This window comes from Oncorhynchus nerka, linkage group LG10, assembly GCF_034236695.1.
Source record: "Oncorhynchus nerka isolate Pitt River linkage group LG10, Oner_Uvic_2.0, whole genome shotgun sequence".
In the NCBI taxonomy this organism is placed as follows: domain Eukaryota; kingdom Metazoa; phylum Chordata; class Actinopteri; order Salmoniformes; family Salmonidae; genus Oncorhynchus; species Oncorhynchus nerka.
Window position 1 is genome coordinate 38,777,764 of NC_088405.1, and position 25,345 is coordinate 38,803,108.

Below are 25,345 nucleotides of genomic sequence, written 5' to 3' on the forward strand. Positions count from 1 at the left end.
CACACTCACACAACATACCAACACATACACACACACACACAGCTGGGCTCTGTTCACAGAGGGAGATAATGAGAGGATTGAGGCCTTAATTGAGAGGGGTGAGAGGGCAGGCTCCTGCTGTGGTGGGATACTCTGTCTGCACTGTGGGTCTGCCTGGAGAAGCTAGCTAGCCGGCTACTGTAGCAGAGGGAGCCTTAGCCATAATTCACATAGAACTACCATACAGTATGGGGCAACTTTCCACTGATTATGGGGGAAAATATCTCAGCTCCAATTGTTTGGTACAGGCATCTGCAACTTATGGCATAGGTCCCACAGCTGGCATGCAAGGGTATTTGCCTTGGCACGCCAAGCAATTTTATAAAAATGTTGCATTAGTCCCAACACTGCATTCAATATATTATCACAGTCATTTACCGTTCTCAATCTCGGAGTGGACAAGTTGTTTGCAGAGCTCACAACCCATGCTACACTTGTGAGAAACAAGTTTTGGTTTGTTTCCTTTTTGTCTTGGAGCACTCCATGTGAACATGTGTCTGGGTCTTTGTTCTGCCATTGTTGAGTAAGCGAGCGTGCCTGAGCAAGCAGAGGTACATGGCCTGCGCCCAATCTATAAAAGTGCTCATTTGGGAATGTCTGATAGTATTTCTGATTGTCTTAACTCACCACCACTAATGAGCTGCGGAACTTCTCAAAGTCATTTTTAATTGATCTCTGTTTTTTACACCCATTGAGAATGACAATAATTCCTTCTTCATTTTATATTTTTTAAACCAAGTTTATATTTATTTTGTCATTTTTGTGTTTGGGGTGGGGGAGGGGGAGGGGGCTATACGGGTACATTATTAATTTCAAATTATACATTTATAAAACATGTACCAGCAGGCTGCCACTCAAAAGACAAATAACAGTAAGAAATGCATACAGAGTATTACCAATAATACATTCAGCATAAATACAGTGCTTTGCAAAAGTATTCATCCCCCTTGGTGTTTTTCCTATTTTGTTGCATTACAACCTGTAATTTAAATGGAATTTTATGTAAAAGGACATACACAAAATAGTCCAAATTGGTGAAGTGAAATGAAAAAATATATATATTTAAAAATAATAATAAAAAATAAAAAAAAGTGGTGTGTGCATATGTATTCACCCCCTTTGCTATGAAGCCCCTAAATAAGATCTGGTGCAACCAATTACCTTCAGAAGTCACATAATTAGTTACATAAAGTACACCTGTGAGCAATCTATCTGATCTGTTACATGATCTCAGTATATATACACCTGTTCTGAAAGGCCCCAGAGTCTGCAACACCATTAAGCAAGGGGCACCACCAAGCAAGCGACAACATGAAGACCAAGAAGCTCTCCAAACCGGTCAGGGACAAAGTTGTGGAGAAGTACAGATCGGGGTTGGGTTATAAAACACGGAGCACAATTTAAATCCATTATTAAAAAATGGAAAGAATATGGCACCACAGCAAACCTGCCAAGAGAGGGCCGCCCACCAAAACTCACGGACCAGGCAAGGAGGGCATTAATCAGAGAGGCAACAAAGAGACCAAAGATAACAGCAGAGATGGGAGTATCTGTCCATTGGACCACTTTAAGCCGTACACTCCACAGAGCTGGGCTTTAAGGAATTGTGGCCAGAAAAAAAGCCATTGCTTAAAGAAAAAAATAAGCAAACACGTTTGGTGTTCACAAAACATTTGAATGTTTTGGAATGGCCTGGTCAAAGCCCAGACCTTAATCCAATTGATAATCTGTGGTATGACTTAAAGATTGCTGTACACCAGAGGAACCCATCCAACTTGAAGGAGCTGAAGCAGTTTTGCCTTGAAGAATGGGCAAAAATCCCAGTGGCTAGATGTGCCAAGCTTATAGAGACATACCACAAGAGACTTGCAGATGTAATTGCTGCAAAAGGTGGCTCTACAAAGTATAGAGTTTGTGGAGGTGAATAGTTATGCATGCTGAAGTTTTCCATTTTTTTGTCCTATTTCTTGTTTGTTTCACAATAAAAAAATATTTTGTATCTTCAAAGAATTGGGGTCTCTCTCTTTTCAATGAGGTTTCTATGGGGATCTAGATTTCTGTGGAACTTGCTTGCAGTTCCAATCGCTTCCACTGGATGTCAACAGTCTTTAGAAATTGTTTGACGTTTTTCCTTTGAGAAATGAAGAAGTAGGGCAGTTCAGATCGAGGGTCGAGTGAAATGTACTGTTTGTTGTTTTCGTCCTGTATTGAACACAGTTGATCCCGTCTTAAATTGTATTGATTATTTACGTTAACAAATATCTAAAGCTGTATTAGGAAAGTTGTTTGAAATGTTTGGAACAAGTTTACAGGTAACTTATTAGATATTTTGTAGTCATGTTGCGCGAGTTGGAACCAGTGTTTTTCTGAATCAAACTCGCCAAATAAATTGACATTTTGGAGATATAACGACGGAATTAATCGAACAAAAGGACCATTTGTAATATTTATGGGACATATTGGATTGCCAACAAAAGAAGATCTTCAAAGGTAAGGCATGAATTATATCGTTATTTCTGCGTTTTGTGTCGTGCCTGGCGGGTTGAAATATGAATGTCATGTGTTTGTTTGGTGGGGTGCTATCCTCAGATAATTGCATGGTTTGCTTTCGCCGTAAAACCTTTCTGAAATCTGACACGTTGGCTGGATATACAACAAGTGTAGCTTTAATTTGGTGTATTGCATGAGTGATTTCATGAAAGTTTAATATTTATAGTAATTTGAATTTGGCGCTCTGCCATTTCACCGGATGTTGTCGAGGGGTTCCGCTAGCGGAACGTCTAGACGTAACAAGTTAAACAAATCTACTTTAAAGAAAGGTATACTCCTCACGCACATGGTTATTGGATAAAAAAAAAGGCACCTGTGCCATGTCAGACAGAGTTGAAATGTATTACATTTTGACTTTGCATCCCAATATTACAATATTACAATTTCTATACGTCACAGAAGACTGAAATATAACAACTGTTTGACATAGAAACACCAGATTTTCATCGTTTTAAAAATAATATTTCGAAATTATGAAATTATGAAAAATATGAATTCCATTCCACCCATGAGGCCAAAGAGAGCACTTTTGGTCGTTGACTGCAGGAAAGGGCTACAGCAACTGGGATATTATTCCATCTACTGAGGTCAGATTGAATTGATTTGAGTGTTCCGTTAATGTTTCTGGCAATAGTTTTATCTAAGGATGGACATATATCTACTCACAAGTATTTAAAATGTGAAATTATTGGTATTCCATAAATAGAGATGGAGTCCTCCATCGGGGTCTTGAGAGGCAGTAGGGCTGATTTCGATTTATTTTATAACTTGAGATGAAGCTGAATTAATTTATGAACTTGAATGCATTTGGGAGTGATTGAGATACATTGTCTCAATATAATACAATTGTGTTTGTCTATAAAGAGATTTTTGTGGCTTTGGAGTTCCTTCAATTGATGACTTGCCTTGGTCAGGGGTTTCGTGGATAATAACAATAGCAAAGGTGTAATTGGATCCCCTTGTCTGCTGCTGCTAGTGATTCTGAAGGTAGCAGAGCAGATATTGTCAGCCCTTTCCTACATTCAATGACCATAAGTGCCCACTTTGGCCTCATGGGTGGAATGTTATTCATATATTTCATAATTTCATAATAATAAATACATTATTTATTTTTACGACGAAAATCCGGTGTTTCTATGTCAAACAGTTGTGTTAGATTTCAGTCTTCTGTGATGTATATAAAGTGTAATATTGGGATACTAACTCAAAATTGAATACATTTCAACTCTATATCTGACATGGTATAGGTATCGTCTTTTTAAAGCCCATAACCATGTGTGTGAGGTGTATACTTTGTTTCAAAGTAGATTTGTTTAAGACTTCCAGGAACCACTCTGTGTGAGCCTGATTTAGCCCACTGCAGTAAAAAGTTAATGAAATTGGAGCCAATTCCCATATGTTCCAAGACAGACCAGAGATATGACCATTCTAGTCTTTTTCTGCATCGAGAGATAGTACAGCACAAGGAGCTGTTGTTTCTGATGAAGAATTGAAGATATGTAATAGTCTACGGAGGTTATCTGAGGAGAAAGTTTTTTAACAAACCTGCTTTGGTCCGTGTGGACCAATTTTGGTCTCAAGATGGGACAATAACTTTTTGGAAAACAGTTTAATATTTGTGTTTATCAAAGATAGGGGATGATAGTGAGAACACTGGGTGGCATCCTTATAATTTCTAAATAAAAGCTAAATTAGTCATATATTCACATCTCTCTCAGAGGAACCTTTGTGAACAGCTGTGTTAATCATTTCAACTAATAGTGGACCTAATTGATTCCAAAACTTGAAATAGACCTCAGGAAAAATACCATCCCATCCAGGTTATTTCCATTTATTCATGATATCCAATGCCCCTTTGAGTTCATTAAGAGAGATTTGAACTTCCTCTGTTGAGAAAGGACTTTGTGTACAGTTCTTTATAGAAGAGGGAGAATCTTGGATTGATTCATTTGGGTTCTGATAGTAATTCCCCTGTTTCAGATTCAATAATTGCTATATCAGATCATTGATTTTTGCGTACCCTGTTGGCCAGTAAATGACAAGGAAGATTACCATGGAAGTAACGGTTGAGTCTACCTCGATGTATGGCAAATTCTGCTCTCTGTCTTATCAATAAATTAAGTTCTGTCTTGACTTTGGAAAGAATAATAACTGCCCGGTCTGAAAAGAGTGTTTGTAGAGAACACTCTTTTAAATGTTGTTAACTGCATAGTTAACAACATTTCCAATTCTGATATCTTCTTTAGTAGTGATCTATTCAACCCACATGCAAATGCAGTTGCATAATGTTTTTATAAAACCTTTGGTGGCATCCCATAGAATCAACTGAATTTCTATAGATCATTATGAATTAGTGAGTTGAATGTCAAATTGATCATAGGGTGTAGGATTTTGTAGTAATGAAATGTTGAAATTGCATCTTGTGGCTCTTTTAGCACATTCTAAGATTTGCTGTTTGCAGTAGTAGTTGTGGTAGCCAGGTATCACATTTTTATTTTCTCAGGCTATAATGGTGCCAGAAGAGAGGGCTGCTGTTTTATAGGCTCCAAACCAACATTGTTTGTAACTAACTTTGTACATAATGTTGCTGCTACCTTCTCTTATGACCGAAAAGAGATTCTGGACATCAGTACAGTGATTACTCACCTCGAACTAGACAAAGATATTTTCTTTAATGAGTCCGACGCAAAGGATATACTGCTTTGTCGGCACAAGGCCCAAATCCCCTTCATCAGCGTGAAGAAAATATGGAGAAAAAGGGGGATGAGGGCGGGGTGCCGTGTAAGAACTTGCAGACGAATAGGTAAACCAAACCTACCCTCAGTATTATTGGCCAATGTGCAATCATTGGAAAACAAACTGGACGATCTACGATTAAGAATATCCTACCAACGGGACATTAAAAACTGTAATATCTTATGATTCACAGAGACTTGGATTAATGACTACACAGATAATATAGAGATGGCTGGTTCATTTCCTAATTTCTACCAGCATGTCACATGTGCAGCCAGAGGAAAAAAGAGCACCTTTACTCTAGACCACCTTTACTCTAGACCACCTTTACTCCACACACAGAGATGCATACAAAGCTCTCCCTAGCCCTCCATTTGGCAAATCTGACCATAATTATATCCTCCTGATTCCTGCTTAAAAGCAAAAACTAAAGCAGGAGGTACCAGTAACTCGCTCAATACGGAAGTGGTCAGATGACGCGGATGCTACGCTACGGGACTGTTTTATTAGCACAGACTGGAATATGTTCCGGGATTCATCCAATGACATTGAGGAGTATACCACCTCAGTCCACGGCTTCATCAATAAGTGCATCGACTACGTCGTCCTCACAGTGACTGTAACGTACATTTCCCAACCAGAAGCCATGGATTACAGGTAACATCTTCACCGGGCTAAAGGCCAGAGCTGCCGCTTTCAAGGAGCGGGACACTAATCCAGACGCTTATAAGAAATCCCGCTATGCCCTCAGACAAACCATCAAACAGGCAAAGCATCAGTACAGGACTAAGATTGAACCAGATGTTCCAGACAACTGTGTGATCACGATCTTCATAGCTGATGTGAGCAAGACCTTTAAAAAGGTCAACATTCGCAAAGCTGCAGGGCAAGACGGATTACCAGGACAAGTACTCAAGGCATGTGCGGACCAACTGGCAAGTGTCTTCAATGACATTTTCAACCTCTCCCTGCCCGAGTCTGTAATACCAACATGTTTCAAACAGACCACCATAGTCCCTGTGCCCAAGAAAGCGAAGGTAACCTGCCTAAATGATTACCACCCCGTAGCACTCACGTCGGTAGCCATGAAGCGCTTTGAAAGGCTGGTCATGGCTCACATCAACACTATCGTGCCAAAAACCCTATGCCCACTCCAATTTGCACACCGCCCCAACAGATCCACAGATGATGCAATCTCTATTGCACTCCACACTGCCTTTTCACACCTGGACAAAGGGAAGACCTGTGAGAATGCTGTTCATTGACAACAGCTCAGCGTTCAACACCATAACGCCCACAAAGATCACCGCTAAGCTAAGAACCCTGGAACTAAACACCTCCCTCTGCAACTGGATACTGAACATCCTGACGGGCCGCCCCCAAGTGGTAAGGGTAGGCAACAACACATCTGCTATGCTGATCCTCAACATTGTGACCCCTCAGGGGTGCATGCTTAGTCCCCTCCTGTACTCCCTGTTCAACAATGACTGGGTAGCCAAGCACGACTCCAACACCATCATTAAGTTTGCTGACGGCACAACAGTGGTAGGCCTGATCACCGACAGCGATGAGACAGCCGATAGGGAGGAGGTCAGAGACCTGGCAGTGTGGTGCCAGGACAACAACCTCTCTCTCAATGTGTTGTATTTGGCGCATGTAACATATAACATTTTAATTGATTTGATTAAAGAAAATAGAGGTGTAGATAATAGTATGAAATCCATTTGTGAGAATGTTTTATGCCTGTTTGAGTAGAAAGTGTACTCTTTTGCTTTAGGATTATTGACTCACAAGGCATCAATGAGGTTGTAATCAAATATCACATTCTGGAGAGCCTTGGTTGTATGTGGATTGTAGTTGTTCTTATTAGATTTGTCTCGCATGTCCAAAATGGCATTCATGTCTGTCCCAACAACCAGATGGAATTCAGTTCATTCTATCTGTTACAGAATCCCCCTTCCGAGGGCGCTGTGGACGGACCACTAGAGGGCAGGCTGGGCTCATGGATAGTTGCCCAACAGAGCCTGGGAGACAAGGTAACCAGAGTCAATTAAGCACAGCTGACGGTACTAATGAGATACTCTCCTTCCCCTATAAAAGAGAGAATGGAACCAGAAGAGAAGAGGAAACTATCTCTGGAAGATGGCCACCGAGAGAGAGAAGCTGTGCTGAAAGAACCACTAAGACGGTGACAAAACCGTGATTTACGTTTGTTGTAGTTTAAAGATTATCCTATTGTGTTCTTGTTTCATCTGGAGAAGAAGATGTGTGTTTTTCCTTGGAAGATTTTTCATTGATTATGTTTGAATGTTTTTGTTGACAAAATACTCTCAATAGAGAACCGTGTTCAATCAGAAAAACCTTTTTCCTGACTCGTTTATTCCACCTTCCCGCTTTAGAGTGACGCCTAATTACTTGGTACGCTCACATTGGTGGAGGATGCAGGGATTAGGTGGACGAGTGACACAAGGATAAGTGAGTAAATCAAGATTCTTCCAGTAGACCCGGAGGAACCATTCAAGAACAATGGATAACGCCCTACTACAACAATTGATCACGGCACAGCGGACAACCATAGAACTCCTGCAACAACAGCTGAACCGACTAGAAGAACCTAGAGTTAAGCCAAGAGCGGCTGCTCACGCCATCTTACCTCGTCTCTCCAAGGAGGATGATATTGAGGCCTTCCTCATGACCTTCGAAAGGACGGCCACCTTGGAAGAGTGGCCGCCCACAGAATGGGCGAGCGCATTAGCCCCTCTTTTGACCGGGGTGGCTCAGGAAGCCTATTTTGACCTGGATTCCCACGAAGCTGCGGACTATGGGCGATTAAAAACCGAGACCCTGTCCCGGTACCAGCTGACTGCCAGAGATAGGGCTGTAAAGTTCCATCAATGGACCTATACAGCTGATCAACCCGTCCGTGCCCAGATCTTCGCCTTAATACGACTGACGAAACAGTGGCTAGAACCTGGAAAGGGAGTAGGACATGTGATAGAGACTCTCGTAGTGGACAAGATATTGAGAGAATTACCCAGTGACTTAAAAAGGGTTGTGGGGCAAGCCAACCCGTTGTCAGCCGACGACATAGCCCAGGCGGTGGAAACATATCGGTCTACAGGGGAGTTGTTAAAAAGTGACAAGGAGGAACGGAAGGAGTCTTGCAATCCCGTACCACGACTCACCCCGGCGCGCTCGCCACCGAAGCGTCCAAGCCCCTCCCGGAGGTGGGAGAAGTCAGCCACCACACAGCAGGGTCGGTGTTATAAATGTCAGTCTCCCAACCATTATGCCCCACAATGTCCTAGCAAGGATGAGCCCATGGTCACGGAGTCATCACTGCCTACCCCCACACATCCCGTTTTGAGGGGGCAGGATCAACACTGTTGGTTAGCAGAGATAGCCCCAGCCTCAGAGATTCCGGTGCAAGTCGAAGGACAAGATGTGGTAGCTATTCTCGACTCGGGAAGTATGGTTACGTTAGTAGAGGAGCGGATGGTGACCTCCGCAACACTGCTACCAGACAAAGTAGCCGTATCCTGTATCCATGGAGACACCCACTATTACCCCACTGTGAATCTGCCTATTCTCACTCCAAAGGAAGGTGTACAGTCAGGGCCGGGAAAGTGCCGCAGCTGAAGGTGCCATTATTGATCGGGAGAGACTGTCCCTTATATAAGGAGCTTCGGCAGATGACGTTATGCACGGGAAGAAGGGGGACAGGAAAGAAGAGAAAATCCAAGCCCGAGGTAGTAGTCCTACAAGGAGGCGTAGCCGCGTCCTCGTCCTCTGCAGCAGAGGAAGAAATAGCGACCCAACGTTACGACAGATATTCCAAGAAACCACCGATGAAGACACATGTGAAGGGCTATACACAACGCAGGAAGGAAGGAGCAACCAGGCGTTAAGGGATATATTTGAAGCTCCATCCGAGGAGGGAACCTGGAAGGGATTCTCCTCGGTCACCCCTGATGGGGATGTGGAACAACCTCCACATCCCTCTACCGAGGTCGACCTGCCCCAGGAATTAAAGGGACAGTTCGGCACCTCGCAGCATAGAGACCCAGACCTAAGGGAGGCCATGAGGAAGGTGAAGGTGATCGACGGGAGGAACGTCGATGGATCAGGTGAGCCCCCTCTTCCTTACTATGCAATCAGGCGGGGTCTCTTATACTGGGTCGTACGACGAAGGGGGGAAAACCAGGAATTACTAATGGTGCCTAGGCCATACAGAGATACAGTTCTACAGTTAGCCCATTCCCACGTCCTAGGAGGACACCTGGCACGAGACAAGACTATTGACAGAATCATGCAGAGATTCTATTGGCCCCGGGTCACCCGGGATGTGGCCAGGTATTGTAGGACGTGTGATCAATGTCAACGTACAGCCCCACGGCCACACCTACGTAACCCTTTGATTCCTCTCCCCATCATAGAGACTCCCTTTGAACGCATAGCTATGGACCTCGTAGGACCCCTCCCAAAATCCGCCAGAGGACACGAGTACATCCTAGTGGTTATAGATTACGCTACCAAGTTCCCGGAGGCCATACCCCTGCGTAACATGTCGTCAAAGGGAATTGCCAAGGAGTTATTCCTGATGTTCTCTCGTGTGGGCCTCCCCAAGACTATCTTGACGGATCAAGGAACCCCGTTCATGTCCCGGTTGATGAAGGACTTGTGTCGGTTATATCAGGTTCAACAGATACGTACAAGCATATTCCACCCTCAAACAGACGGGTTGTGTGAACGCTTGAACAAAACGATAAAAAGCATGTTGAGAAGGGTGGTGTCCCGAGATGGGAAAAACTGGGACATGCTTCTCCCACACTTAATGTTTGCCCTGCGAGAAGTACCCCAGGCATCCACTGGATTCTCTCCGTTTGAATTGCTCTATGGCAGACCCTGTCGAGGAATCCTCGACTTAGCCAAGAGACCTGGGAGACCCAACCATGCCCCTTTCGATCCACAATAGAACACGTTACCCTGATGAGAGACCGCCTGTCAGCAGTGTGGCCCATAGTCAAGGAGCATATGGAGAAGGCCCAAAGGACCCAAGGCCGGGCCTATGATAAGTCTGCGACCCCCGTGAGTTCACCGTGGGAGAAAGTGATGGTGCTTGTGCCCACGGCCGAACATCGCTTGCTGGCGCAGTGGAGGGGGCCCTACGAGGTAATGAAAAGGGTCTCACCGGTCAATTACCTCATCAAGCAACCTGACAGGAGGAAGAAGGTCCAAATCTATCACATAAACCTGCTGAAGACATACCATGGACGAGAGGAGGAGGTGGCTTTGATGGCCCTGGAGGGCAAAGGAAAAGAGGAGGCTCTACCACAGGTGCGCCGTGGCCAAACTCTCCTACCGGAGCAGTCAAGACAGCTAGACAAGCTGATTATGAACTTCGGTCGAATATTCTCTCCATTCCCAGGACAAACAGATGTCCTGTTCCACCATATCCACACTGAACCCGGCAAGAAGGTGCATATCCGCCCTTACAGGATTCCTGAGGCTCGCAGAGTCATCGCTAAGAAAGAGGTGAGGGAGATGTTGAGGATGGGCGTGATCGAGCCCTCGACGAGTGAGTGGTCCAGTCCCATAGTCCTGGTCCCCAAATCCGATGGTAGTATGAGACTCTGCAACGACTTTAGGGGCGTGAATGCCATCTCTACATTCGATGCGTATCCCATGCCCCGCGTGGATGAACTCTTGGAGCGCTTAGGAAAGGCCAAGTTCATCACTACCCTGGATTTGACGAAGGGATATTGGCAAGTGCCGGTGGCTCCGGAGGATCGCCCAAAGACTGCCTTCGCCACTCCAGAGAGGCTTTTCCAGTATGTGAGGATGCCCTTCGGACTGCACGGTGCCGCTGCAACCTTCCAACGCCTCATGGATGCCATTCTACGGCCCCATCAAGAGTATGCAGCGGCGTACATAGACGATGTGGTCATCCACAGCGAGGACTGGGATAGTCACCTCCTGCGATTACGGGCGGTGCTCGTGAGTTTGGAAGCCACAGGGTTGACAGCCAATCCAAATAAATGCTGCCTGGGTTTGTCCGAGCGGAATACCTGGGGTACACCGTGGGGAATGGGAAAATACGCCCACAGGCAGAGAAGACCAGGGCAATTCGTGACTGGCCTCGACCCCGGACCAAGCGAGACGTTCGGGCCTTCTTAGGGATAACAGGATATTATCGCCGTTTTATCCCGGGATATGCAACCATTGCCAACCCCCTCACAAACCTCATCAGGAAAAACCTGCCAAACCAGGTAGAGTGGAAAGACGAGACGGAAGAGGCCTTTCAATTGTTAAAAGATGGCCTGTGTTCTGATCCCGTTCTACAGGCTCCGGACTTCTCACAAGAGTTCATTGTGCAGGTCGACGCCTCGGATACAGGGCTCGGGGCCGTACTAGCTCAGGGTAAAGGTGAAGCAGAGAAGCCGATTCTCTTCATTAGTAGGAAACTCAGCGATCGGGAACAGAGGTATGCGACCGTAGAGAAAGAGGCCTTAGCCATCAAGTGGGCCCTCGATTATCTCCGGTACTACCTACTGGGTCGGAGGTTTGCATTAGTTACTGACCATGCGCCCCTCACGTGGATGGCTGGTAAGAGAAACAATAACAACAGAATAGCCAGATGGTTTTTGTCTTTACAACCATTCTCTTTCCATGTCATCCACAGGGCCGGATCGAGGAACGGGAATGCAGACGCGCTGTCCCGACGCGACCAAGACGGTGCGTCTGGCGCCCGACCCTCCGGTTCGGTCCTGGGGGGGAAGGTATGTGGACGGACCACTAGAGGGCAGGCTGGGCTCATGGATAGTTGCCCAACAGAGCCTGGGAGACAAGGTAACCAGAGTCAATTAAGCACAGCTGACGGTACTAATGAGATACTCTCCTTCCCCTATAAAAGAGAGAATGGAACCAGAAGAGAAGAGGAAACTATCTCTGGAAGATGGCCACCGAGAGAGAGAAGCTGTGCTGAAAGAACCACTAAGACGGTGACAAAACCGTGATTTACGTTTGTTGTAGTTTAAAGATTATCCTATTGTGTTCTTGTTTCATCTGGAGAAGAAGATGTGTGTTTTTCCTTGGAAGATTTTTCATTGATTATGTTTGAATGTTTTTGTTGACAAAATACTCTCAATAGAGAACCGTGTTCAATCAGAAAAACCTTTTTCCTGACTCGTTTATTCCACCTTCCCGCTTTAGAGTGACGCCTAATTACTTGGTACGCTCACAGCGCTGTGGGACTCATTTCCAGTGTGTGTGTTGTTGTTTATATCTCGCAGTCTAGCTCCCCCTCATGTGAGAGAAATCGATCACCCCCAGCTCGTGGTTTCAGCCAATCAGACTCTCCCCATGTACTCCACACTCTGTCCATGCACCGATCACACATTATCTGATTAGTCAGATGCTCATAGCTAGCCCTGCACAGGCCAGACAGGCCCATTGCATGCTCCCGCAAGGGTATAAATATTGCCATTATATGCATGGGATGCGTGAACACAAAGTAAGTTGTAGTTGCTGTTTAACTTGGCTTTGTATGCATCTATAAGTAGTCATAGTAATTGTTATATTATGTTGTGAGTGTGGTGAAGAAGGCACAGCAGCGCCTCGTCGACCTCAGGAGGCTGAAGAAATGTGTCTTATCCCCGCACCTTAGAGGCTGCTGCCCTATCTACATAGAGATGGAACACTGGTCACTTGGATAATGTTTTCTTACTGTTTTACCTATTGCATATGTATACTGTACGCTGTACTCTAGTCAATATTCTGTGCATATGCTATTCTACCCATGTATTCTTCAGGTATACTATGTACTGTATTCTATCCACATGCTGTCCATAATGTCTGTACATCACACCACATATTTATACTCCGGACACCGACATTGCTCGTCTAAATATTTCTATTTTTTCTTTTACTTTTAGATTTGTATGTATTGTTGTGCATTGATAGATATTACAGCACTGCTGGAGCTAAGAACACAAGCATTTTGCCTCACCCACAATAACATCTGCTGCACACGTGTATGCGACCATAAAAGGGTATTTGATTTGTAGCCTGTATGTGAATATCCATTGTACCTTGGAGAAGTATCCCTATGTACATCCCCATTTCCATCCCAATATTCATTTTCTCCTCCGTGTCAACAACGTTTCTGTGTTTTAACTCTTGGGATGCTTTATTCCCCTCTAACAGGGGGTGGTGTCATTGAGTCATAAACCAGTCAAATCCGTAAAGCCAGGCCGTTACCTTTCACACAAAACAAAACGTGATATTCAGAGAATAACGGAGCGTACACATTAATAAAAGGCTATTTTCTTTCCGTTATGGATGCATGAAAAGGAAAGTGATTCTGCCTTCTTGGTCTTAGTGCAAAAAAAGTGTTAATGTAGTTAGACCGGATAGCCATTTGATGAGCTATTTAGCGGTCTTGTTTAGCAGTCTTATGGCTTGGATGTAGAAGCTGTTCAGGGTCCTGTTGTTTCCAGACTTTGTGCACTGGTACAGCTTGCCATGTGGTAACAGAGAGAGCAATCTATGGCTTGGGTGGCTGGAGTCTGACAATTGTTTGGGCCTTCCTATAACACCGCCTGGTGTAGAGGTACTGGATGGCACGGCGCTTGGCCCCAGTCATGTATTGGGCCGTTTTCATCATTATCTGTAGCGTCTTGTGGTTGGGTGCCTTTGCAGTTGCCATACCAGACGGTGTTACAACCAGTCAGGATGCTCTCAATGGTACAGCTGTAAAAGTTCCTGAGGATCTGAGGGGCCATGTCAAATAGTTTCAGCCTCCTGAGGGAGAAGGGGCATTGCCGTGCCTTCTTCACGACAGTTCTGGTGTGAGAGGACCATGTTAAGTCCTCAGTGATGTGGACAGAGGAACTTGAAGCTCTTGGCCCTCTCCACTGCGGCCCCATCGATGTGGATGGGGGTGTGCACCCCCCTCTGTTTCCTGTAGCTCATGAAAGGCCCGAAAAATTGCCTAAGACTTCAGCCACCCGAGACATGCACTGTTTGTTCTCCATGCTCCCATCCTGCAGGTGGTACCGGTGCATGAAGGCTCAGACAAAGACTCCTAAACAGCTTCTATCCCCTGGGCTTAAGACCAGTTAAATGGCGAACAACTACTGGTCTCCCTCTCCCACAGACTATCCACACTAAGTATACCCATCCACAGGTCTCCACCCACCCAGACACAACCTACGTGGCTGCTAAAATGATTATTGATGAGATGTATTACTCCATTACGTTGCTGTCCATTATTATTGATTGCCATTACCACTATTTATTTATACTACTACTGGTCACTATTACTCCTGTTTACATGTATATTCTACTACCAGTCACATTTAATGTATAAACCCACCTCAACCACTCCAGTACCCCTGCACATTGAATAATGTACTGGCACTGACCTGGATATACTTCCCGTGTTTCTTTAACTCACATCGTAGCTCGTGTCGGGGTGGGAGGGTACCCTAGTGGTTAGAGCGTTGGCCTAGTAACCGGAAGGTTACAAATTCAAATCCCCAAGCTGACAAGGTACAAATCTGTTGTTCTGCCCCTGAACAGGCAGTTAACCCACTGTTCCTAGGCCGTCATTGAAAATAAGAATGTGTTCTTAACTGACTTGCCTGGTTAAATAAAGGTAAAATAAAAAAATAAAAATTGTGTATTTTATTCTATTTTCTATACTATCATTATCACTGCATTGTTCGCAAAGAGCTCTTAAGGTAAGAATTTCACTGTACAGTTTTACACCTTGTCACGTTGGTACGAAGGATCAGGAGACAGGTGCAGGAATGCGTAATAGTTTTTTTTATTCATCCCAATATACGGTGTGCCGTGTGAAGGCAAGGGGGTGAAGACCAAACAAACACATAACAAAACACAGGGTAGATACCCAAAACAAAAGAGCGAGGAGTACCTCGAATAAATAACACACACGCACAATGATTAACGCATGGGATGAGAACCATAATCATCTGTGCAATCCACAAGGGGACGAAAGCCCAAAACACCCAGCACAGGTACTCACACGCACTAACGGACATTGTAACAATAAATCGACAAGACCATGGTGAACAAGGGGCACAAAAATAAAAATACAATCAGTGGGAATAGGGGCCAGGTGTGCGCAATGATTCTAGTAGAATCACTTAAAGGAATGTAGACCTACAGAGTGGTTTTCCCACCGGCTCATGCTAAACTATTTGCTCTGTTTGTCCACTAGAAGCACTGTACAGTAACATAAGACTTCAGAGCAGCATACTCACCAACTCATACTAACAGCTTACAGTAGGTCCTTTTGTCAGCTACATCTAATTGACATTTCACTGACGTCTCACCTTAGTCTCACCTAGAGCTCGAGGAGACAGATGGCTCTGTGCTGAGTCGCTACCAGCAGAGTCGTACAGAGACTGTGCTGCAGTCAGCGGGCTCCTAAAGTGCCCGACCTGCTCCTGAACCAACCTGAACAGATGAGCAGCACCAACACACCCTGGCCCTCTCATCTCCCTTGGAGGCCAGTCTGTCAGCTGTCAGGTTTCCTACCTCCAGCACAGAGCCAACGCTGGGGAGGACAGGCAAATTTGCTTTGGTCTAATTAATGAAAAGTAAAGGCTGGAGGGAGAGTTAGTTCATGCAGAGTTGATGTAGCATCCCAGTTTACCACCCAGCACTGTCTCCAATGTGTCTGAGAGGCCAAGAGTCTGTCGAGGCCAAGATAGAAAGAGCCCATAGTGAGGACTGGTTGTATTCAGTCAGACTGCTGTTTGGTACCTGCTATGTTTGTGTAAGTTGCACCTACACAGGGTGATGCAGTTGAAGATCAGTCAAGCACACTGACTGCCTTCATGCTGCTATCGACATGCTGGACAATCACCAGAGGCCGTATGATGAAAGGAAACAAAATCAAAGACCTTTAGCCCTTTATCTCTTCCTCTCTCTACCTCGATTCCTCTCCTCTCATTAGTAACAGAGGCCAGTGTGTGTGTGTGTGTGTGTGTGTGTGTGTGTGTGTGTGTAGCGATGTCTGTGTTGCCATCAGTTTGAAAGTCGTTAATGTAGCATGTCAATCAACCGGGACACACATGTCAATATTTGGATCAGTGTGTGGCAGGTTGGGAGTATAATTATGACTGAGGAAGATTGACTGCCACAACAATGATGGAGATGAGGGGTAGGCTAGACCTGAATGAACAGGAGAGGAGATTCTGTGTGTGGGCGTGTGCACAATCGTGTATGTGTGTGAGAGAGAGAGTAAATTACAGTACAGCAACATAGGGAAAATCCTCAGCATTATCATTAACCTATATGGGATCGGTGTCCCTATACCGGGACGGTTGTTGCTAACGTGCACTAATGTGACTATGATGACGTTGTAAGTCACAGCCAACTTTCCAGGACATAGACATGTCTTATATGTGCAGAAAGCTTGTGTTAATCTAACTGCACTGTCCAATTTACAGTAGCTATTACAGTGAAAAAAGACCATGCTATTGTTTGAAGAGAGTGCACAACAACAAAACACTTTTATCAAGGCAACTGGTTTGATACATTCACCTCTGGTAAATAATGTACTTACGTTCAGTAATCTGTGGGTCACAGAGATAAAATTAAGCATACTTTTGTTTGATAAATCCATTTTATATTCAAATTTGGAAACTGGGTTCTACAGTTTGAACCCCTGCTGTTTCATGCTTTTTTGACTTCAAATAAGCTTTTGACTAAATTTGGCATGAGGGTCTGCGATACAAATTGATGGAAAGTGGTGTTGGGGGAAAAAACATACGACATAATAAAATCCATGTACGCAAACAAAAAGCTTTAAGCCCCACCCTCTTCAATATACACTGCTCAAAAAAATAAAGGGAACACTTAAACAACACAATGTAACTCCAAGTCAATCACACTTCTGTGGAATCAAACTGTCCACTTAGGAAGCAACACTGATTGACAATAAATTTCACATGCTGTTGTGCAAATGGAATAGACAACAGGTGGAAATTATAGGCAATTAGCAAGACACCCCCAATAATGGAGTGGTTCTGCAGGTGATAACCAAAGACCACTTCTCAGTTCCTATGCTTCCTGACTGATGTTTTGGTCACTTTTGAATATTGGCGGTGCTTTCACTCTAGTGGTAGCATGAGACGGAGTCTACAACCCACACAAGTGGCTCAGGTAGTGCAGCTCATCCAGAATGGCACATCAATGCGAGCTGTGGCAAGAAGGTCTGTCAGCGTAGTGTCCAGAGCATGGAGGCGATACCAGGAGACAGGCCAGTACATCAGGAGACGTGGAGGAGGCCATAGGAGGGCAACAACCCAGCAGCAGGACCGCTACCTCCGCCTTTGTGCAAGGGGGAGCAGGAGGAGCACTGCCAGATCCCTGCAAAATGACTTCCAGCAGGCCACAAATGTGCATGTGTCTGCTCAAACGGTCAGAAACAGACTCCCTGAGGGTGGTATGAGGGCCCGACGTCCACAGTTGGGGGTTGTGCTTACAGCCCAACACCGTGCAGGACGTTTGGCATTTGCCAGAGAACACCAAGATTGGCAAATTCGCCACTGGCGCCCTGTGCTCTTCACAGATGAAAGCAGGTTCACACTGAGCACATGTGACAGACGTGAAAGTCTGGAGACGCCGTGGAGAACGTTCTGCTGCCTGCAACATCCTCCAGCATGACCGGTTTGGCGATGGGTCAGTCATGGTGTGGGGTGGCATTTCTTTGGGGGGCCGCACAGCCCTCCATGTGCTCGCCAGAGGTAACCTGACTGCCGTTAGGTACCGAGATGAGATCCTCAGACCCCTTGTGAGACCATATGCTGGTGCGGTTGGCCCTGGGTTCCTCCTAATGCAAGACAATGCTAGACCTCATGTTGCTGGAGTGTGTCAGCAGTTCCTGCAAGAGGAAGGCATTGATGCTATGGACTGGCCCGCCCGTTCCCCAGACCTGAATCCAATTGAGCACATCTGGGACATCATGTCTCGCTCCATCCACCAACGCCACGTTGCACCCCAGACTGTCCAGGTGTTGGCGGATGCTTTAGTCCAGGTCTGGGAGAAGATCCCTCAGGAGACCATCCGCCACCTCATCAGGAGCATGCCCAGGTGTTGTAGGGAGGTCATGCAGGCACTTGAAGGCCACACACACTACTGAGCCTCATTTTGACTTGTTTTAAGGACATTACATCAAAGTTAGATCAGCCTGTAGTGTGGTTTTCCACTTTAATTTTGAGTGTGACTCCAAATCCAGTCCTCCATGGGTTGATACATTTTATTTCCATTGATAATTTTTGTGTGATTTTGTTGTCAGCACATTCAACTATGTAAAGAAAAAAGTATTTAATAAGAATATTTCATTCATTCAGATCTAGGATGTGTTATTTTAGTGTTCCCTTTATTTTTTTGAGCAGTGTCTATATCATCAAATTGGCGAGGACACTAGAACAGTCTGTAGCACCCGGCCTCACCCTACTAGAATCTGAAGTAAAATATGTACTGTTTGCTGATGATTTGGTGCTTCTGTTCCCAACCAAGGAGGGCCTACAGCAGCACCTAGATCTTCTGCACAGATTCTGTCAGACCAGGGCCCGGACAGTAAATCTCAGTTAGATAAAAATAACGTTGTTCAAAAAAAGGTCTAGTTGCCAGGTCCACAAATACAAATTCCATCTAGACACTGTTGTCCTAGAGCACACAAAAAAACATACAAACATCGGCCTAAACATCAGCGCCACAGGTAACTTTCACAAAGCTGTGAACGATCTGAGAGACAAGGCAAGAAGGCCCTTCTATGCCATCAAAGGAACATAACATTTGACATACCAATTAGGGTTTGGCAAAAAATACTTGAATCAGTTATAGAACCCATGGCTTAAGGCTATGAGGTCTGGGGTTCGCTCACCATCCAAGAATTCACAAAACGGGACAAACACCAAATTGAGACTCTGCATGAAGAATTATCCTAAGCAAGCTGGTCCTGGGGCTCTGTTCACAAACAGAAACAGACCCCACAGAGCCCCAGGACCGCAACACAATTAGACCCAACCAAATAATGAGAAAACTAAAAGATAATTACTTCACACATTGGGAAGAATTAACAAAAAACTGAGCAAACTAGAATGCTATTTGGCCCTAAACAGAGAGTACACAGTGGCAGAATACCTGACCAATATGACTGACCCAAAATTAAGGAAAGCTTTGACTATGTACAGACTAAGTGAGCATAGCCTTGCCATTGAGAAAGGTCGCTGTAGGCAGACCTGGCTCTTAAGAGAAGACAGGCTATGTGCACACTGCCAAAAAACTGAGCTGCACTTCCTGACCTCTTGCCAAATGTATGACCATATTAGAGACACATGTTTCCCTCAGATTACACAGACCGACAAAGACTTCTAAAAGTCAAATTTTGATCAATTCCCATATCTATTGTGTGAAATACCAGTGTGCAATCACGGCAGCAAGATTTGTGACCTGTTGCCACAAGAAAAGGGCAACTAGTGAAGAACAAACACCATTGTAAATACATCCCATATTTATGTTTATTTATTTATCGCGCATAATATGACATTTTAAATGTCTTTTGGAACTTTTGTGAGTGAAATATTTCTGTTCACTTTTTATTGTTTATTTCACTTTTGTGAAATATGTTTCGCATGCCAATAAAGCCCCTTGAATTGAACCTACGCAAGACACAAGGGGAGAGAGAAGTAATGACTGAAAAGGTGAGATTAGAGAGAGAGAGAGAGAGAGAGAGAGAGAGAGAGAGAGAGAGAGAGAGAGAGAGAGAGAGAGAGAGAGAGAGAGAGAGAGAGAATGTGTGGCCCTGGGGAGGGGCTTCTGTCAGCTGATTGACAGCTGCCTGGGGTGCTGTTGGGAAGATCATACTCATCCTCTTTTCCTGATCCTGACACCTCTTGGTTCCTAGTGCTTCCTCCTCCTACACCTTGTGGCTCCTCCCATGGCAGCATGGGCTGCTTCCTCTCACACTTCCTCTCAACCTGACGGATCTCCTATAGCAGTAGTTCTCAACTGGTTTTGCCTTGGGACCCAAATTGAACCAGGTTGAGGTTGTCTCAGTCGCAATCCAATATTTGCATTGCGTTTTTGTTGTTGTTGCCAAAATACTACCTGGAAAATTATTTGTAATGCTATATTGGTCAGTAAACATACCAAGGAAACACCAGTCCCATCTTTTTCAATGTCCATTTTTACCATATTCTTGATGAAGAATGTCAAGCACACTGGTTTGAGACCACAAAATCAACCACATCTGCTAAATAGCACTGCTAATAACTCTATATTGAAGAAAAAAAACAACTGTGATTGAAGAAAAAATAGGTTTATTATAAAAATGTAAAATAAATATGTTTATAATCATTTCTACACACTTTTTCTACCTGCTTTTAGTCATTTAAGTTCTTCTTTTTTTTTCTACTCAGACATTCATGGCCATTCAAAACCTCCCATGACCTAAATTTGGGTCGTGACATTTACACAGGCCTGATGACAGGTACACATAAACACACACTCACCCACCAGTTCTCTCTTATATGTTGAACGTTTGCTTTGGATAATGTGCTTTTCATACTGTATATATTGAATTTACTGCAAATTAAACAGAATATTATCTCCACATTTTTAGCTGTGTTGCTCCCTGTATAGAAACCTCTCAGGTGATGACGTTTTGTCGTTCATTCATGATCTTTGATATTTCACCAGACCTCCCTGGTCTTAAACCCTACTGATGATCAAAGCCATAACAGCAGAATAGACATCTAAAAGCTCAACATCTCTCGGGATATTAGGATTTAGTTGAATTACCTGTATCTCACCTCCACAGCCACAGGTTGAACTGACATTTATTAGCACCAATAACACTGGTGAGTGATGTATGTTGAAGGAGAATAATGAGGGAATCATCAGCCAGGTGATTAGAGAGCTAATGCGGTGGAAAGGAACAGGAGAAGGGGAACCGAGCACCGCTCCCAGGTGACGCGCGTGCGTGTGTGTGTGTGTGTGTGTGTGTGTGTGTGTGTGTGTGTGTGTGTGTGTGTGTGTGTGTGTGTGTGTGTGTGTGTGTGTGTGTGTCACATGAATATGCCTGCGTTCTTACATGCATGTCTGCAAGTGTGAGAGTGTGCATGTGTAGTCAGTCAGGGAGAAGTGAAACTCATTATGAAACAGATGTCTCCATAGGATCCGAGGTAGCTCTGCTTTATAAGGCTTGAAGGAACTCATCATCACCAAGCCACCAACCTCCCACACACACAGCCCCAAGTTTGGAATCACATCAGCGGAAGAATCAGATACATTATGCTTCCATGCAATATCTCTCAAATGTATTCCCTAACTCTGACTATTCTTTAAAGGTGCTTTTGATCACCTTGGACTGTCAGCAAAACAGCCCTCACAGTGCACATAAAGACTATATTACATACACACTGGCAGCGAGTATTAAATACTGTCCGTGAGATTTATCGGGAAACTTATTTTTTAATAATGTTTGTGAGAAGCGGCATTGTTGTTGTGCAGCTAAACATTACCGCACACAATGCAATGGCAAGCTGCAGTATTACCCTCTATCACAGCCAGTCTGAAAACGTGCGCTAACGCCCCCCCCCCCCCCCCCCATCCCCCGCCCCATCCCCCTTCCCCTGGTGTTGGCCACTAGCTGCCCAATGGTGAGAAGCGACACAACCACTGCCCATATCAGTGTGGCATGCCCAGCATAAGGGTCAGCCCTTTCCAGCCCTTGCGGGCACCTCAGCTGTTGTGCCTTCATCATGACATACCTGCAGATGCTTCTCATTTGTAGGTTAATGTATCTGATGGGGGCCAGAGTCAGTGCATTGGTATGTGAAGCAAGGCAGACCCACATAAAAAAAAAGACTAAATACTATAGTATTCACTGTAGTGTTTTTGTGGACTACCACTGTTAATGCGGACTAAAGTACAAAAACACTACAAAGAATACTGATACTGTAGTATTTACTGTAATATAATCTATTATACTGTAGTATTTATAGTTAACTGGTATAAATAATATAGTAAAATAAAACTATAGTATATACTGTAGTAATTAATGTTGTGTTTTTGCAGACTCTACTATAATGTAGTATTTTTGCAGACAATACTGTAGCATTTAGTATAGCGTTCCTGTTTTATTATCTTTGCAATAGAAGTGGAAGCTTTCACCTTCAAGAAACCTACTGGAAAAATACTAACAGAGCACATTTTCCATGACAGGCAGACAGACAGACAGGCAGACAGGCAGACAGGCAGGCAGACAGGCAGACAGACAGGCAGACAGACAGGCAGACAGACAGGCAGACAGACAGGCAGACAGGCAGACAGACAGGCAGGCAGGCAGGCAGGCAGGCAGGCAGGCAGGCAGGCAGGCAGGCAGGAAGTACTGGGGTCTGAATAAATTGTTCAGGCTTTCTCCTTTCATAAACTGAACTAAATGTTCAGAGCTTCTGCTCTTTTCTATAACCTGTAGGGAACACAATACTATATGGTATATACTTGGCATGTAGGTTTCTCCCTTAATGGTGGCATAAATTGCGATATGTGGAGGGGAATGGGCAGGGTATATGCAAATAAGATACTGTAGTATTTACTAGGATATATGCTTTGTAGCAGCAATAAAGGTGGAATAGCTTAACAAAGACTGATTGTATATGTTGTTTTTCCTTACCGTGAATATCTTGTTGTGATTTTCCGTGGTTGTCCGTCTCAGACAAGCGTATTGAGAAACGTTGGCAGCAGCAGTGGGTGGAGAACATTCTGTCACTGTGGATGAAGTATCCTGTATACAAAACCAAAAATACAGTAGATTTGAATTCATTGCAAAAAGTATCCGTGGGAGTCATATTCACCAGGAATCAAATTAAAAATCACAGTTGAAGAGATTCTGGATCATAGAAAATGTGACAAAAGTGGGTTTCAAAAGTTATGTGAGATTGTTCTGGGTTCTGAAAGCAGAACAGCAATAAAAGAGGTTGAGAATACACCAGTCCCCACATCACCAGGGCAACAGTCTAATGACACTCATCACACAGTCTGGTGGTATCCAAATCCATTACTCCAGCTAACCTGTAACACATCAAGAATTCTGCAAACCCATAATCCAATTTGCCATTTGTAAATTGCATTTTCAGTCCGACAGAAGAAATTGCTCAATTGTAATATTTCAAAAGGATTACAGATGAAATGTTAATGTTCTCGTAGACAATTAGACATCTACAATGGAACATTGTGTCTGTGAAAATTACCCATGGTATTTTCAGGCAGTTTGGGTATACTGTGACACGGATGAAAATTGCAGGGAGGTCATGTCACCATGCCATGTTGACAGAGACTTTTAAAGAAGGAACAGGGGTGTTAAGACGAAGACAATGAAAAAGTGCTTGGCATCTCTCCAGGTCTCCCACATTGGGAGGGTTAAATCAATCAAAATGGTAAAAAATCTAAAGCTTGGTTCTAAGGTTCTATCTGCAAAAAGATCATTCTCAGATAATTGGCTTTAAAGTTCCAAACCCTTATTGGTTTGAATGGTGTCAGCATTTTTTAGATTGTACTCAACAAAATTAAATTGGGGTATTTAGAGTACTATATACTATAGGTAGAGAACATTGAACAGAACAAGGCTATGTCAATAACTCAGGAGCCTTTAAGTCCCAAGCTCTCGAAATGTTCATCAGTTCTTCCCTTACCAGAAGTCTCTAATGTTCTTAAAAAGTGTTGAATAGCTCTGAATATATTTCATGGCATCAGATTTTCTGCCAATCGAAAGTGAAACGTACCTTTTCCTCTCTTACACAGATCAGAATAGAACATACTTTTTTTTTAAGTATGCACAGGGAGTTGGAGGTAGGCATGATACAATTGGGTTTAGTTATTATACAGGCCTATAATGTATCCAGCTTCCATGTTGTACGCTCCCTTCTGCCCAACTCTCCCCAAGGCTCACTTCCTGCTAAACTCAGAGAGGATCTATTGATTAAATGTCCACATTTAAAAGTCTGCTGAATTTATAAAGTTGGACACCTATGCTCCACGGTCTCGACCCTTTCACAGACCCTTTCACATCTGCTGCTAGTGGGAGAGGTGAGTGATGCTGGACCCCAGATGCCCGCTCCTCAGACTAACTGTGTGTGTGTGTGTGTGTGTGTGTGTGTGTGTGTGTGTGTGTGTGTGTGTGTGTGTGTGTGTGTGTGTGTGTGTGTGTGTGTGTGTGTGTGTGTGTGTGTGTGTGGAATGAACACACCTCTCAGTCTGTGTGAATACAATTAACCTGAACAGACAGCCCCTGTCTGTATCTGTAGACACACACACAAGCATGCACAGGCCCGCCTGCTCGCCCGCACCCATGCAAGCAAACGGGCAGGAACGCAAGCACATATGCATGCATGCACCAGGCACGCTAGCATGCACGTGTGTGTTCGTGCGTGCATGCCCGGTATGTGCGTGCGTTCCTGACTGCTTGCTTGCATGGGTGCTGGCGAGCAGACGGGTCTGTGTGTGTGTCTATACTGTCTGTTCAGGTTAATTGTATACACACAGACGGAGAGGTGTGTTCAGGCAGGTTAATGAATTCCTCACGGACTACCGATCAGGGTTAGGGGTCACAGAGGCCACTAGCCCTTCTTAAGAGAAGATTGATGACAGCCACTGCACAGGGACAACACATGTCTGTGTTCCCAGGCCTGACACATCTCTCTCAGATCCAGCAATCATTCCCACAATCTCTTGCACACTGCCTCCTCTCTCCTTGTTTCACCAGCCTACCACCTATTCCACATCCCATTCAACTTACGCAAAACAGCCTCTGTAGCCCATTGTATGTATGCCGGTAAGTAACCAATGGAAATATTACATTTCAATGGGTTTTTAAAACTTGTATTTCTCCATTGTAGCAGCATTTAGGGTACAAGGTGGAATATTTCTGGTTGTAAAACACATAACGTTTTTAGAGTGGAAGGAAGAGCCTGAGGCAAAT

General features: G+C 44.4%; 1 protein-coding gene across 2 annotated transcripts in view; it reads right to left on the reverse strand.

Moving 5' to 3' along the window:
• dntt (deoxynucleotidyltransferase, terminal) overlaps positions 1–25,345 on the reverse strand; it is a 158,367-nt gene that overhangs the window by 111,980 nt on the left and 21,042 nt on the right. For both annotated transcript variants that reach the window (XM_029669767.2, XM_029669766.2), the window contains exon 3: positions 23,042–23,152. In XM_029669767.2, coding sequence (XP_029525627.1) covers positions 23,042–23,152 — 111 coding nt within the window. The remainder of the gene's footprint in view (positions 1–23,041; positions 23,153–25,345) is intronic.